This window comes from Castor canadensis, chromosome 7, assembly GCF_047511655.1.
Source record: "Castor canadensis chromosome 7, mCasCan1.hap1v2, whole genome shotgun sequence".
Lineage (NCBI taxonomy): Eukaryota > Metazoa > Chordata > Mammalia > Rodentia > Castoridae > Castor > Castor canadensis.
In genome coordinates, this window is record NC_133392.1 from 63033224 (window position 1) to 63049256 (window position 16033).

Sequence of the window (16033 nt, forward strand, 5' to 3'; positions counted from 1 at the left end):
GGTGTTCAGTGTGGTGAACTTTCATCTCAGCACTGTTTATTTCTCACTTTTTTTTCTGTGTACTTTTTTGAACATAATGCTCTGGTATAATACTAAAAATGTATTTAAAAATCGTAAACATTAGCTGGGTTTCATGGAACATGCCTGTAATTCCAGCACTGGGGACAGAGGAGAAGGCCAAGGTGGGAAGTTTTCAAGTTAGAGACCAGCCTGGGTTATATGACAAGACCCTATTCCCACCCCCCGACCAAAGCCCCCCCCAGTTACGTATTTCCCTGTAACTTCTGGTATATCCTACATATTTGAAAGGTTGCTTTGTCTTTCATTCCTGTTTCAAAAGTTCCATGCTGGTGTCAGCAACTCATTTTCTAGTTGATTCTTTAGGAAAGGATTGTAGGAACAATATGCCTGACTTCCTGCATACTGATAAGACTTATCTGTGTTATTTATACTTAGTTATACTAGATAGAGTATTTTTCTTTCCCTATCTTAAATATATTCATGTTCTGAATGGGACAGTGTTGCTGTAAACACCTGCTAATCTAATTTTCTCTTCCTTGTAATTCAAATGCTGTTGCTTAAATGGCCAGAGAATTCCCTCCCCACACCCCCATCCCAATATTCTCAGTTGTATTTGTCATGGGGAGTACAGGTAACATCCCAGTGTTGTAACAGTCCAACTTTAATTCTAGTGTGCTGTTAAACTGGTTTTTTTTTTTTTTGGAAACAGGGTATATGTACTCCAGGGTGTACGAAGCTCCTGCCTCAGCCTTCCAAATGCTGGGATTATAGACACGTACCACAATGTCAAGCCTTTAGTGAAACTTTCAACTATTATATATTTTAGTTCCAGAATTTGTATGGCTTCATTTTATATCTTTGATAGTGTCATTTTGCTCATTCATCATTTTCATGACTTCCTTTAGTTTTGTCCATGCTTTTCTTTAGCTTTCAGATAGGTGTTTGTTAAATAAAGTCTTCTCTAGTACCTCTGAAGCCTGTGTTTCTTCAAAGATGGCTTCTACCACTCTCCCTTTAGATGGGTCATGCTTCCCCATTCTTTGCATGCCTTGTAGTTTTCTGAAGATTGGGTATTTAAAAAAATAAAAAATAAATAAAACAGCTCTTTAGTTATCAGGGTATGTTCTGAGCTTTGGCTGGGGTGATGGCTTAAAGTCCTGTAGGCTTTTCCCCATGTTAGTCCTTCAGGCAATTTCTAGACAAGGTAGAACCTGGGAAGTAAGTTCTTCTCTTCTCCCTCCAGTTCAAGGGAGGGAAGTGGGCATTAAGCAAGGTTAACTTCAAAGTGCTGGTTTCTACTGAGATAACACATGGCTTTCTTCAAACTAAGGTGCATAGTTTATTCTCATTTTGACATAAGCTCTTTGACACTCTGTAGACTTTTTCATAAACTATTTTACCCACTGTTACATAAATAAAAATGGGAATGTGGGAGAGAGAGCACTGATTAATTTTAATGACGACTGCTTTTTTCTATTTCATGAGTAATATCTAATGTCATAGAATCTTAGTATTTTAGCCTTTTAAAAGTAAAGTAAAAGCTGGGCACCAGTGGCTCACACCTGTAATCCTAGTTACTTGGGAGGCTGAGATCAGGAGGACTGAGGTTCAAAGGCAGCTTAGCACAAATAGTTTGTGAGACCCTAGCTCGAAAATACCCAACACAAAATAGGGTTGGCGGAGTGGCTCAAGTGGTAAGCGTGCCTGCCTAGCAAGATGAAGCCTTAAGTTCAAACCCCAGTACTGCCAAAAAAAGAAAGACAAAAAAACCCAACTATTGTTATTTAATCATAAGATTTAACACTACTATGTAAGTATCAAAGGTTAAGATTAATATGTTAGAAGTTAACCATTACGTACTTATATGACTTAAATCATATATCCATTTGTAAGTACATAAGCCCTAAGGTCAAGCCCCAGTCCCACCAAAAAATAAAGTAAATCATATATCCAAGCCCATGTAAAACCCACAATGCTGTAGAGATCAGCTACACTTATGGCTTTAAGGTAGACACTGTAATAATTCTGAATTATTCTTAAATTGGAATTTAAGTAAATGACTTTTCTAAGAGGAGACTGACCTGAGGAAATCCTCCATGAAGCCTAGAAATGTAAAGTGCGCATCACTCTAAATTTGAATTGCTTTATTCTGGGTTTGGGTTTTCTTTTTTTTTTTGGGGGGTGGGGGTGGAGGCAGTGCTGGGGTTTGAACTGAGGGCCTCTTGCTTGCTAGGCAGGCATTCTACCACTTGAGCCACTCCAGCAGCCCTAAATTGCTTTATTCTGAATTAAGGTGCTTAGCCTAAAACAGATTTATATTAGAAATAAACCTATTATGAAACTGGAAAGACCAAATGGCAAACGTTAAGGATTTTGCTTTTGAAGCTTACCTAATCTATGATTATCTTGCTCTGTACAATTAATCTCAACAGAATACCCCTGCAAAGGGAGTTCAACAAGGCTTCAAAAAGCAGGTGAAGGGCAGATTTAGGGTTGGTGGTGAAACCAGTTTCCACTCCTCTTGATTGTTTAAGTAAGGACAATAGTAAGGTAACTGAAAGCTACATTTATACAAAAAATAAAGCAAGCAGCAAGAGCTTGAAGGGTTTACCTACAGTTAATTTTGCAGGGCACCCTTAGGGTGGTGGAATAATGCCCAAGGACATCAGGAAAATAAATCCATTCTATTCAGGAAAATAAATCCATTCTATTCTGGTAAATCTGACAATTCATGATACTCTAGAGTGTTGACGATTCATTCCTTTCTAGGTTTCCCATTATTCCTTTTTAAAAACACCTGCTTTTACCACAGTGGAAACAGGTACTGCCAAGAAAGACTAGCTCTTGTTTTGCTGGCTACCCAGATTAAAATGCCACTTTTCTATTCTGTTTTCTCCTAGCAATCTTTATCTATTCCTGATCATGACTGACTTAATCATGAATATTTTTGCACTACACTGCAAGTTTCCCAGTCATTCACCTGGTTAGCTTTGGTGCACTACACATAAATGAACACATAGATATGTTCTCAGCAGCAATAAGATTTCAATTACACATACACAATTAGTTTATATTACATATTACTTTACTGCTTACAACTCTTCTCAACTGAACACTTTATTATATCTTCTCACACTGAAATAACCACTTTATTAAATACTTACTGAAGTACATGCTGATTCTTTCATTGTTGCATGTAACATTTAGCTGAATAATTCCAAAGTGACTTTATTCTTTCTATAGCTCACCAAGTAAATTACCTGGTTATCACGTTTGTTCACCTGCTGTGTAGGATATCCTGGTAATACTTGGTTTGCTTCATACTGAAAATAGCTTTTTAAATCTAATGAATGGTGAAACTTCCAATCTTGAAGGAAAGGGTTTGGTGAGGACACCTAAGCTTTCCCATTTTCTAGGGTAATTCTAGTCCTCATTTAAGATGTTAGCATAATCTTTTTTATGACAATTAGAGTACAGCTTACCATTGGATTTTTCTCCCTTTTCATACTGAAAGACAAATCACTGGTAATTATGACACCTTGGATGGTTCTGAGATCTAACTCTGACAAGATCCTCATGTGGGATTCTGGATTGAATGAGAAAATTTACGAGATTGTGGAACATAATTTCTTGTAGAATCTACTTGTAAAACATGAGAATTTTCATTTATTTATTTTTTTTTTGCAGTACTGGGGTTTGAACTCAGGACCTATGCCTTAAGCCATGTTAACCAGCCCTTTTTTGTTTGAGATAGGGTCTCTTGAAAAATTGCCTGGGCTGGCTTCGAACCTCCTGATCTCTGCCTCCTGAGTACCTGGGACTTACAGGAGTGAGACATCGGTGCCTGGCTGAGAATAAATCTTATTTTCCAGCCTTGAACCCCCAATTTATTTATACACATTTGAATTTGTTGCTTTCATCTTAACTAGTTTTTCTGGTAGTGGGGACTGAATCCAGGGGCTCATATCTGCCAAGCATGTGCTCTGCCCCTGAGCTATACCTCCAGCCTAAAAAAAGTTCTTGTTTTAAATCACCTATGGTTACAAAACATGAGTGGATTAAAGTGCTGATTTTAATTCTCAGTATATTTTGCTAAAACATGTGATAAAACAGTGTTGAGAGGAAAGAACTTCATAGTTCATTTTATATATAGGTAAAAATACTTATTTTCCCAGAGAATTAACCAAAAATCTTCCCCAAAGAGTTAGCCTTATGGAATTAGCATACTGAAGCCTGACAGCTTTATACCACTGTACCCTATTTTTGAATAGGAGAAAGCCTCAAGTACAAATATAATAACCCCATAACCATAGCTGAGCTCTTTATGAAGGAAACACTTCTTTGTGGTGGTGCTAGGAAACAAACCCAGGGCCATGTGTATGATGGGTACGGCTCTACCATTGATCTATACCCCTAGCCTGAAGTAAACATTTTTATTTTTTTGAGAAAACATATTTTGACTGACTGAAACTTCACAGGCTAAATTTCCCTTCCATAATGTGTTATCAGTGTGAGTTGTAAACCTCTTATGTACTAAAGAAGTAACATAAATTAGAACTAACTTGTTATTGCTATATCATATATTCAGATTTAAATATGAAAAATACCACACAGAAAACAGACACATTTAAAAAAAAAAGATTTAAGATCATAAATAGGTCATTGTTGTCACACACATTTCAGAATTAAAAAAAAAAAAACATTTTGGCTTTTTAAGAAAAACATTTTTTAAAAAAATCAATTCCCTCATCATTGAAAGGACCTGTACATCATCAAACTTCCAGTCTCCTAAGGCACAATGTTTAATTAGAAGGCCAATATCACCACCCTGCTGTAGCAGGAATAAGAAGTTATTGGCGCACACACACAAAGCTTCTGGACAAAAAAAAAAAAAAATCAGTCATTTAAGAAAAAGGAGAAATAACCTAAATGAGCATTTTAGTTAAGAAGATCCAGTGCTGCTATGCAGGACTTTCTGTTAAAAGTATTTTTAATTGAAGTATTTTAACTCACCACAGAGAAGCTATGAGAAAAGGGGCTTGGCAAAATATACTTCTTTAATAGGACTTGGGAGAAAAAAAATTAAGAGAATGTTTGGAGGGTCAAACATCACGTAGAACCCAGATTAGAGTTCTAACTTCTTACTAGTGTTTAGGCAGATCCAGAAAATAAACCAACATGAGGTTATCTGTTTCCTAATCACACAGTCCATTCTGGTCTACAACCTACTAAGATGTAGTTAAATACTAAGATTTGATGCTTGAAGTCTATTTTTTAACCAACAAAAAGGTGTTTTGTTTTTTTTTTTTTAAATCTCTACGCTGGTGGAATAGCTCAAGCAGTGGACCACTTGCCTAGCAAGCATGAGGTCTTAAATTCAATCCCCACAACAACCAGAAAAATTAAAATTCTTCATTTTTTAACCTCTGCCTGATATCAACTAAACTTTAAGGTTTTATACAATGTGATAACTTAGTGTTACTTTTAAAAGAAAAAAACCAATGAAGTGATTGTCCATAGATGAAACATGGGATGAGGTTCATGATTCAATCAATTATGGAGTGTTAGTCGATTGTAAACTCTTCAAAGTTAAGACTAGGAACTGTGTGTGTCGGACACATTAGAGTACAACAGGAGAGGAAGGGAAGCTTGTTTGTCATTCCAATTCTGACAAGGTGCATGGTCTTCGAAATTCTTGTCCACGTTCATGAAGCCATTTATTGGATACTGTAGGAGAAAAAAGTATTTTACTTTTCTTTCCTTCTAAAACAAAGTTTCACCATGGATTAAAAACTCAAGAACAAAATCAGATAAAACAGATGCTATTTAAAAATCAGACTAAATGTTAGAAGGTTTTTTATGTGTACATATACTTTTTTGTATGCCTATGAGAAGCTATCTACATATCCTGAAATCAGTCTTCAAAATATGAGACAAGTATCTGTAAAGATGCAGGTACAGACAGAATAGAATACCGTTTCAACCCACTTTCAAAGTACCTCCAAAACACCAAGACATATTAAAAAACAAACAAAACCCCTCCCTTCTAGAGGAGCAACTCTGATTAATCACTGATACTATGTGCTCATTAAATTTCCTTGGTTCCAAAAAGGTAAAGGCCTCTGGAATCGTAGAACCCAATCAATGGCACTAAAAGTACAAAATATTTCTTACTGCGCTTTTACCTTTACCAACCCTTGGATCCAGTCTTTATTCATAAATCCCTGCCAGTTTTCCTTGTGTGTCTCCTGAGTCAACTATTTGTTCCCCAATCCTCTGGCTGCTGCTTTTAGTCCAGGCTTCATCATTGCCCACTTAGAAATGGAAAAGAGCCTTCAAAACTGATCTCTCCCAAACCAGCCTCTTCCTTACTGTAGTCCTGTGGTTTTCAATATGCACTGGGTCAGAATTTTAAATCTTGATTAACTACTAGACACGTGTGGCTATTGAAATACGGTTGGTGAAATGGATATATGAAGTTAATATATTAAAATTAATGTACCTATTTCTTTTCTCACTTCTTTTGTTAATGTGGGTAACCCTGTACCTGGATGGCCCTCTGGTAAGTTTTGCATTGTAGGTGCTAATTCTAGTCTCATACTAGTCCTGGTGCCTAACATGCCTGAAAAACTGTCCTATCCTAAGGGGACAAAAATTAAAATTTGAAGAAGGCTCCCCAAACTTAAGGAATCACCATCTCCTGCCTGCATCTTTTAGTATGCACTGCACTATACTTTGATTTATTCATTGGTATGTAGTCTCAATTAGACTTTGACCTCTTAGGGGTTTAAGATTTCTTACTCAACTTTGAGTCAATTAGTGTTTCTTGGAATAACAAACGGAAACGAAATTAAAATCTGAGCTAGGCATAGTGGCACACGCCATAATCTCAACACTCAGGAGGATTGCAAGTTAGAGGCCAACCTGGACTACATAGCAAGACCCCATTTTAAAAATTTAAAAATCTGTATCAAAATGCTGATGTGAGGAATACAAATTTAAATTAAGATCAGGAAAAGTTATATTAGGAAAATCTTTGGGAGGAGGTGTTTTGGTCTTATTTTAAGGTATTGATTATAATGGTTTCAAAGTGAGATAAAAATCACAAATTCTTTTCCTAGAATTCAGGAAATATTTACCCCATTTGTTTCCAACTAGTACTGGACAGGCTGCATGCCGTGTGCTATAATCTCCTTCTCCACTGGCAAACAGATTATACCAGAAAACAGCAGTTCCCTATGAAGAACAATTCAAAATTACCTCCAGATAAAATTTCAGTCACTTTCTATATAATATGTATTTCCCTCTACAGCAGTATTATTTCTTCCTCTAACTTAATTCTGAAAGTTTATTAACTTTTGTTGATCATATGAAAAAGTTAATACTAAAAAGCTGCTTGACAAAGAGTATTTACCTAAACAAACAAATAAATCCAGCAATAGAGGGGAAAAAATCATGTGAAAATCAATTTTAGAAAAAAGGACTTTTAAATACTAATCCCTGAGTGCTCCTTATCGCTAGGCACTCAAGGTAAATTATACCCCCCTCAAAAATATAAAATAAAGCACACACATAATCCTATCTAGACATAACATAGTCCCTAAGTATACTACATTTTAAAATGTAAATCACTAAATTAGACCATGAAATACAGGAGCAACTCTTATGCAGGGGAGAAAGAAAAAGACAAAAATACTCCCTCAGGGCCCCCCAACCTGGCTCCCAACAAACCCAGCTTACTTTTTTGGGCCAAACACTAGCTCCTACTTCAGGAAAAACAGTAGCTCCTCCTGCAGACACATCACTCATCTATAAAAGACAGGAGGATATTATCAAAACTGTTGGTGGAAAAAAGCAAAACATGCCATTGTGAGGAGGAGCTGATATTGAACACTGGGAATCTGCAGACTTATATACATACATGGGTTTTGCAGAGTACTCAGTTTTTCAAAACCCAAAAAAATTGCTGTTTAGCCTTTATATATACTAGAAAATCAACACATATTAACAAGTAGATTGCAAGATTATATAGTCATAAAACTATATAATGTACAAACACAAACTTTGTACATTCACTGAAAAAAAGCACATGCACCAAAATAAGGTAAAGGAAGCACAGATCTTATAGTGAAGATTTTTTGAAAAGCAACATAAGCAGAATGTATAGGAAGATTCAGGTACATCATCAAGGAAAAGTCAACTATGTGCTGTATCAGATTGCTGAATCTAAAACAAGTGACTTACAAAGACAAAGAATACAAGGTATGATGTTTATATCATAGTTTAAGATAAAAATTAACTGAAGGTATTTTGACAGTAATATATGATTAATAATGAATAGCTAACAGCTCTTAATGAGAAAATTAACCTTGGAGATACTTAAAAGTTATAGGAATGCTTTACCATGATTGGAAAACTAATTAGATGCCAGGTGGCCCATCTGGGAACAGTTTTTAAATAATAGAAGAAATGTATACTAAAATTAAAATGCTTTATAACTTTTAGAAACATAGAAAGGGTATATACAGTAAGAAGAAAGTCATATAATCTAATAGTCAAATAAATAACATATATAAATAACAGACCAAGTAACACACCAATATTCACAAAGCAAAGAAATATGGGATGAAACAAATCACAGGAACAAAGAAATACTTATGGCCCTTAAATCTAAAACAAGAGGCTCAACCCTTCTAGCAAGAGAAATGCAAACTGAAATACATGACTGCCAAGTTGGTAAGTGAAAGATGTACAGATTAGAAAGTTTGACAATACATTATACTTAAAGGTGGGATAAACTGGTACAATTTCTATGGAGAACTAACTTCTAGAAAGTACACAAGCTTTCAACAGCATGAATTTATACACGGTACTCTTTTTCTCCTGGTTTTCCCTTTATATTCAGCTCTAATTTTTTTTTTATATTATGAGCTTTAGTAATGTACCTTAGATGGAAACAAGGTGGAGTTGTGAAAAGGATGCAAATGGGGAAGAAGGGAGAGACAGAGATAAGGAGGGATGGAAAGAGGATGAGGAGATAGGCAGGGAGAGAGGAATACATAGACTGAGACAGTTTCATAAAATTCAAAGGGTAAGAAATGGAAAGAATAAGTCTAGATACAAATACATCTTTTTAAATGAAAGGTTATAGAATGCCTTTTTCCATCTGTAACACATGCCAATATATTTCATCCTGACATGCCTTTTCTTAAGCACAGTGCTTGGGATCCAACCCAGAGCTTCATACAAGTGATCTACCACTGAGACATTCACCCAGTCCCTAAATGCTCTTTTATTTTTTCCTGCATATTCTTCTTACATGACACTCAAATTCATCTCAAACTTCCTTACCTTGAAGCTAGGAAGACCAGCTTGGATTAATAGGATACAGCACAATTACCCTATGTCTTCTCAAGGGCAGGTCATAAAAAAATAGCATGTCTGCAATTGTCCTTTTGGAATGCTTGCTCTTGCAATCAGCCAGAATTGTAGGTATGGTGGCAGATAGCCAGCCTTAACCTAAAAGATGACCCCAGTGCCATTTAACTGCAACTGCATGAGTGAGAACCATGAGGTGAGTTCAGTCAACCCCACTATGAGAGCTAATAATAAAAATGAGATTTAAAACCAAAGTAAATGCCCAGCTAGCTTGTCGGTACAGCATAGGACTTTTAAAACCATTCAGAGCATATGCAAGGTTCTCAGTTTGATCCCTAGCATCTTGAAATAAATAAACAATAAACCCCAGTTTTGGGGTAATTTGTTATATAGCAATAAAAAACTGGAAGAAAGACTATGATCAAAATTTAATTTTTGAACTGGGCATGTTGTTTCAGTTGTAAAGTGTATATGCAGCATGTATGTGGCCCTGGGTTCAATCCCCAGCATTACACACAAAAAAATCTAAATATAATTCTTCAAATATTGTTATAATCATACTATTTTAAAACTTCAAACAATATGGAAGTGGTTATTGCTGATGGACCTTGTGGGGTACTATAGTGTGCTGTCTCTTAATACCAGGTGTGGTCACACTGTAAAACACTACCACGTTATATACTTATGATGTGCATATTTTCATACAATATGCTTCAATTAAAAAATTTAATTCAAAAGATATGTGTATGTATATATAGGAATTCCTATATATACATATTATACATGACTAAAGAGATGGTCTTTACTCTAAAATATTAATGATTATCTCCAAGTGGTGGAATTTGCTTCAGAGCTTTAAGTTTCTACAATGAACATCTATATTACAAACTACATATAAAGCTTTAATAACTCCCTTTACTTGGCTATAAAACCTTTATGATGCTGAATAGGAGCTATGCTCAACAAACTTAACTGACCAAAATAAATGAGTTATGTGATCAAATCCTAACTTAAAAAAATACGTAAAATACTTACGTAAAATAGCCATGTAGCAATTCTATTTCCTGTCCCAAGCTCTCTGAAAGCATCTGGCTCATCTTTCTATGAATAAAACAGCATGATTAATGGAATAAAATTCAGTAATGCAAATACTACAATGGCAACTAAAGATCAGTAATATTAAGCTGAAGGATATGCCAAAAATAACCCCAAAAGGTGCCCTTATAATATCTAACGTACTATATATACTAGCAACTCAAGTACTTGATTTAACTTGTACACTGGATACTTTTGAATAAATCAACGGAAAAAATAAACCCCAGATTAGCCTAAACAATAAGAGCCAATATCAACGAAATATAGATTAAAAAAAAAAAGTTTAGCTTCTAAAGGCATAAAACATCAGAGCTGCTTCTTAGCTACATTCATGAAGCTTGATCATTGTGGGTAAAAACACACTGAAATTTACTTTCAACCCATAACCCACCAAATATTAGTGCTATTATGACTGCCTTTCTTTTGAACAGTGAACACTTTAAATTAAAATATAATCTCAGCACTTATCCCAGAAAAATTATAATCTTTTGCACAGAAACTTGTACATATCTTCATTTGTAATAACCCAAAACTGGAAACTATCCAAATGTTATCAGTGAATGAATGGTTACACTGTGGCACATCTATACCATGGAATACTACTCAGCAATGAAAAGAACTCACTACTGATCCATGCATGAACTTGGATTAATCACAAGAGACATGAGACATTCATGAATTGACCAGCAGTTAGGGATGGGAGGAAGGGTAAGAATACATAGTTAGAAAGCAGTCAAGGGAACCTGGTTCCCAGTGATACTTTTTTGTTTGTTTGTTTTGGTGGTAGTACTGGGGGATGAACTTAGAGCCTCATGATTGCTGGGCACGTACTGTACTACTTGATCCACTCGCCAGCTTTTTTTTTCATTTTGGGCATTTCTGAAATAGGGTCTCAAGAACTATTTGCCTGTGCTGGCTTTAAACTGTGATCCTCCTGATGTCTGCTTCCTGAGTAGCTAGGAGTACAGATGTGAGCCACAGGTGCCCAGGTAGTGATGTATCTTGATTGGGGTAGAAATTACATAAAGCTACATATGTGATAAAAGTGCACAAAGCCACACACAGAGAAACAAATGCAAGTATAACTTGCATATTTGTGAAATACAAATGAGCTCTATGGATATGATAATGCCAAATTCCTGCTTTTGACAGTGTACTATAGTTAAATGGCGGAGGCTTGATAAAGGGTGCACAGTACCTCCTGTACATTTTATTTCTTACTTCCTACAAATCAATAATTATTTCAAAGTAAAAAGCTAAAAAATATAGCTTATGTACTATCAGGGCTTCTAATTATATAGTCTTTCATACCAAAAATCCTCACATTTTTTTCCTTTTTTTTTTGGTACTGAGGTTTGAGCTCAGGGCCTTACACTTGCTAGGGAGACACTCTACCACTTAAGCCACTCTGCCAATGCCAGTCTTTCTGTATTGGGTATTTCTGAAATAGGGTCTTGTGAACTATCTGCCTGGGCTGGCTTTGACCCATGATCCTCCTGAACTGTGCCTCCCAAGTAGCTAGATTATAGGCATGAGCTACCAGTGCCCTCCCCTCATATTTTCAATAGCTGAAAAATACAAAGAAGCAACTAAAAGCACTTTATTTGCAGAACTCCACAGAAAAGAGCCTAGGTTTCTGAGATTAAGCCAGTAAAGGGCTATTTTACAACACAGATCATGTTCCTTTCAAAACAATCTACCCTTGTTTAATAATGGTAATAAATCAAGAACTTTGTGGAATTACATGGCACATTCCTTAGAAGTCTAGGTAATTATGATAAAACTTAATTTAGGAGTTGGTAATGCTATACTTTATAGCCAAATATATTATAGGAAGTAAAAAGTCTTGTTTTTTAATTTATCCATTAAAATTTAAATGTCTATCTAGAGGTTCCCTTTGCTTATTTTTCAAATATGTCAAATCATTTTGAAGGCTTATTTGTGTTTTGTCTTTTAAAGTATTATGTAGTTATTTTAAATTCTGTACCTGATAATTATGTTATCTAAAAATCATAGGATGTCTAAATCTGTTGCTTCAGTCTCTTCTTGAGAAACTATTCTGGCCCCTCTGAACCATATTCTCAGCTGGACCCTGACTTCTGTGTTCATTTCTGTACTGTTTAATTTTACCATAAATCCCCCATCCTCAGAATCTGATCACTCATATCTAATCAGGTTCCTAATCTTTCACTATCCCCTAGGTATTATAAGATATCTTTGTCCTGACTGTGGTCAGAATACCCACCCTTACCTTTTAGTAATTTTCCATTTATTGAGCCCCTCTCTGACCCCTGCTCCTTGGCTTTAAATTCCCACTTTTCTTTACTGTATTTGGAACTAAGATAAGCTTAAAATCCTGTTGCAGTGGTCCCTATGCCTATTGCAATTTCTGTGTTGAAAACAGTCTGCATGTCTTTAACAACATAATGTCTAACCTTCCCTGGACTTGTTAGGGTCTGCATTTCTTTTACTTACCCGTGCAAAGTCAAAATGGGGTTCATATTGTCCTCCAACTCCATAATTTGCTACCTAAAGGAAAGAAAGAAAGCACAGATGAATGAACGAACTATCAAGATTACTACAAAAAAAAAGGCCAAACAAATGCTGACAAGCTCCCAATATTTCTTTCTTTCTTTCTTTCTTACATATTTTTTCTCTAAGGTTAAAAAAAAAAAAAGAAAAGTTCACACTATTCGTTCTGGAAAGGCTTCAGTTATGACAATACCCCAGTGTAAGGATGAGAAGGAAATAAGAGAAACACCTGGGGGGAGCAAAAAGTTTGCAATCTTAAATAAGCCAGGTGTGGTGATACACTTCTGTAATCCTGGCTGTTCAGGAGTTAAGAGAATTGTGGTCCTAGGCTGGCCCAGGCAAACGAATGAGACCCTATCTGAAAAATAAAGCAAGAAGGGCTGAGGACTTGGCCTCATGCTTGCTAGTTAGGTATTGTATGACTTGAGCCAAGTTCAAAACCCCAGCACCACCTGTCTACCCCCAAAAAGAAGTATTCGGTCTAACTCCATGTTCTAGTTTTCTCAGTTACAATGTATGTTAACTTTCAATACAATCTGTTTTGAAAATAACTGAGTGTTGCCCATGGCATAGTGCAAGTCATATGTGAATAATTTCTCTGGCTATTTTACTTTTATTGTAGATTCCACTGGATCAGTCTACTAAGTAGAAATGTGTCAATTCACATGAAGGTTAGGTAGGTTAGAGTAAAAACATATTAGGGGAGAAAAAGACTAATCAGCTTTTAATAATAATCATATGAATATGAAAGGAGCTGTAGTTTACCACTGAGTAAATGACAAATACAGGCAGACATGCTTTGCGCAGTGTACACAAATCTCAATACTATGGTTCAGCTAACTGGTAATACCAGTCTCCCAATAGCACAGTTCAAATTTCAGTTGCTATGGTATACTTTTATAATAGCATAAGTTACAAAATTTGCTGCTAGTTCTTCAGTCCACAAATAAATAACAGCTATACATCTTGACCAATCACTGAGGTGATCTCAGAGGTGATCTCTTTGAAAGGCTATCAGTGACAAGTCACTGCATCTGTTATTCAGTGCATGTACAGACAGGAAAGCAGATAGTTGTGCCATCTCATTTCTCAGTGATAAGCCCATGCAAGTTTCAAAATGGATGAACTGGTCAACAAAGATGAAAGTACACAAAGAAATAAAAGCAGTACATTTATACTTCCCAGTTTTTCATGTTTTGTGGTTTTTTGGTTTTGTTTTGTTTTTTTTGCCGTACTAGGGCTTGAACTCAGGGCCTCTACCTTGAGCCATTCCACTAGCCCTTTTTGTGTTAGATATTTTCGAGATAGGGTCTCTCAGACTATTTGCATGTGCTGGCTTCGAACTGTGATCCTCCTGATCGCTGCCTCCTGAATAGCTAGGATTACAGGTGTGAGCCACTGGCACCTGGCAGTTTTTCATATTTTGACAAAACTTTAAAGATCAAAGAATAATCAATTTCTACAACTGACTATTAAAATCATTTTCAGATCACAGGGTCACTTTTTACAATCCCAAGCTATCATGCAAGTCAGGGACTGCCTATTCTGTGTCGGGAAATCTCACCAGAAACATCTTTTGAAGAAGTGTAAAAAAATAATGTAAGGATAATATGATCACCTACCTGTAGTTCCTCTGCTGTGGAAACATCTAGTCCTGTTAGATCTTGTATTCTCATATTAATTCGAGATACCACAGGATTTTCATAGCCAGAGAGCCAAGCACTAAGTGCAAAAAGAAAACACAAGTATTACTGATATTTTTTCATCACATAAAACCCAATAGCTGTACTTTAAAGGTCATAATATAGGGCTGGAGGAGTGGCTCAAGTGGTAGAGTGCCTGCCTCACAAGTGTGAGGCCCTGAGTTCAAACCCCAGTACCAAAAAAAAAAATATATATATATATAAATATATTTATATATATTTATATATATATATATATATATATATAAATGACAAACTTTTTTTTTCAGTGCTGAGGATGGAATCCAGGGTCTTATACATGCTAGGCAAGCATTTTACCACTGAGCTACCTTCCCCAGTAATTGGTTTGTTGTAAGACAAGGTCACACTATGTAGCCCATGTTGGCCTCCAACTTGGGATCCTCCTGTCTCAGCCTCCCAAGTGCTGGACTTATAGGTGTACACCACCATGCTTAGCTAAGACAATAAGCTTAATATGCTTGTTTGAGATTTTAATTATTTTTAAAAGATGTCCTATTTTTAAAATATGACTTTTTTTTTTTGGAAAGGGAAAAAAGCTAATTTCATGTATTACAATGTTTCTATCAAAATAACTGGATTCCTATAAAGGAAATTAAGGCTACCTTCATTGAGAATTTCTTTCTCTCCCCCTCCCTTCCCTCTCTTCTCAAAGAGGTCTCACGATGTTCCCTGGTCTCAATCAATCCCCTGGGCTCCTAAGTAGCTGGGATTGCAGGTGTGCACCCCTCTGCCAGTCTTACATTGAGAATTTCTAAACATTCTAGAAAAATACCAAACTGAAAATAATTGTTTCTTCCATATAAAGTACAGGAACTAACAGGGTGGAGACCAAAGGGTCTGTAGCCTGATACGTATAATGTGCAAACATTTTATAGGAAACAAATTCATGTATTACTTGCCTCTTTTTTTTCTTTTTTTTTTGGGTGGTACTGGGGTTTGAACTGAGGACCTCACACTTATTAGACAGGCGCTCTACCACTTGAGCCAGCCCTCATGTAGTACTTGCTTAAAGTTTTATAAAAGTACCCCAACACAGCCAGCAAGAAAATGTTGATGAGGATATGGGAAACTGGAATCGTCATACATCACTGGTGGGAATGTAAAATTGTACAGTCATTGTAGAAAATGGCTTAGTAGCTCCTCAAAATGTTAAATAGAGTTACTGTATGACTCAGAATTCCAGTTCTAGGTATACACACAAGAAAAATTAGATCATATGTGCACACAAAACTTGTACAGAAATGTTCATAGTGGCATTACTAATAACCCACAGACCATCAATA

General features: G+C 36.0%; 1 protein-coding gene across 5 annotated transcripts in view; it reads right to left on the reverse strand.

Annotated features, from left to right (window-relative positions):
* Window positions 1-2171: 2171 nt before the first annotated feature.
* Window positions 2172-16033, reverse strand: part of P4ha1 (prolyl 4-hydroxylase subunit alpha 1) — a 65386-nt gene continuing 51524 nt past the window's right edge. For 4 of the 5 annotated variants that reach the window (XM_074079112.1, XM_074079113.1, XM_074079114.1 and 1 more), the window contains 6 exons: window positions 14645-14748; window positions 12970-13019; window positions 10435-10500; window positions 7762-7830; window positions 7161-7257; window positions 2172-5748 (listed from right to left, as the gene is read on the reverse strand). In XM_074079112.1, the coding sequence (XP_073935213.1) occupies window positions 5678-5748; window positions 7161-7257; window positions 7762-7830; window positions 10435-10500; window positions 12970-13019; window positions 14645-14748 (457 nt within the window). In that variant the 3' untranslated portion in view covers window positions 2172-5677. Of the gene's footprint in view, window positions 5749-7160; window positions 7258-7761; window positions 7831-10434; window positions 10501-12969; window positions 13024-14644; window positions 14749-16033 lie in introns of all 5 variants that reach the window. The other variant, XM_020166561.2, reaches the window with a different exon arrangement.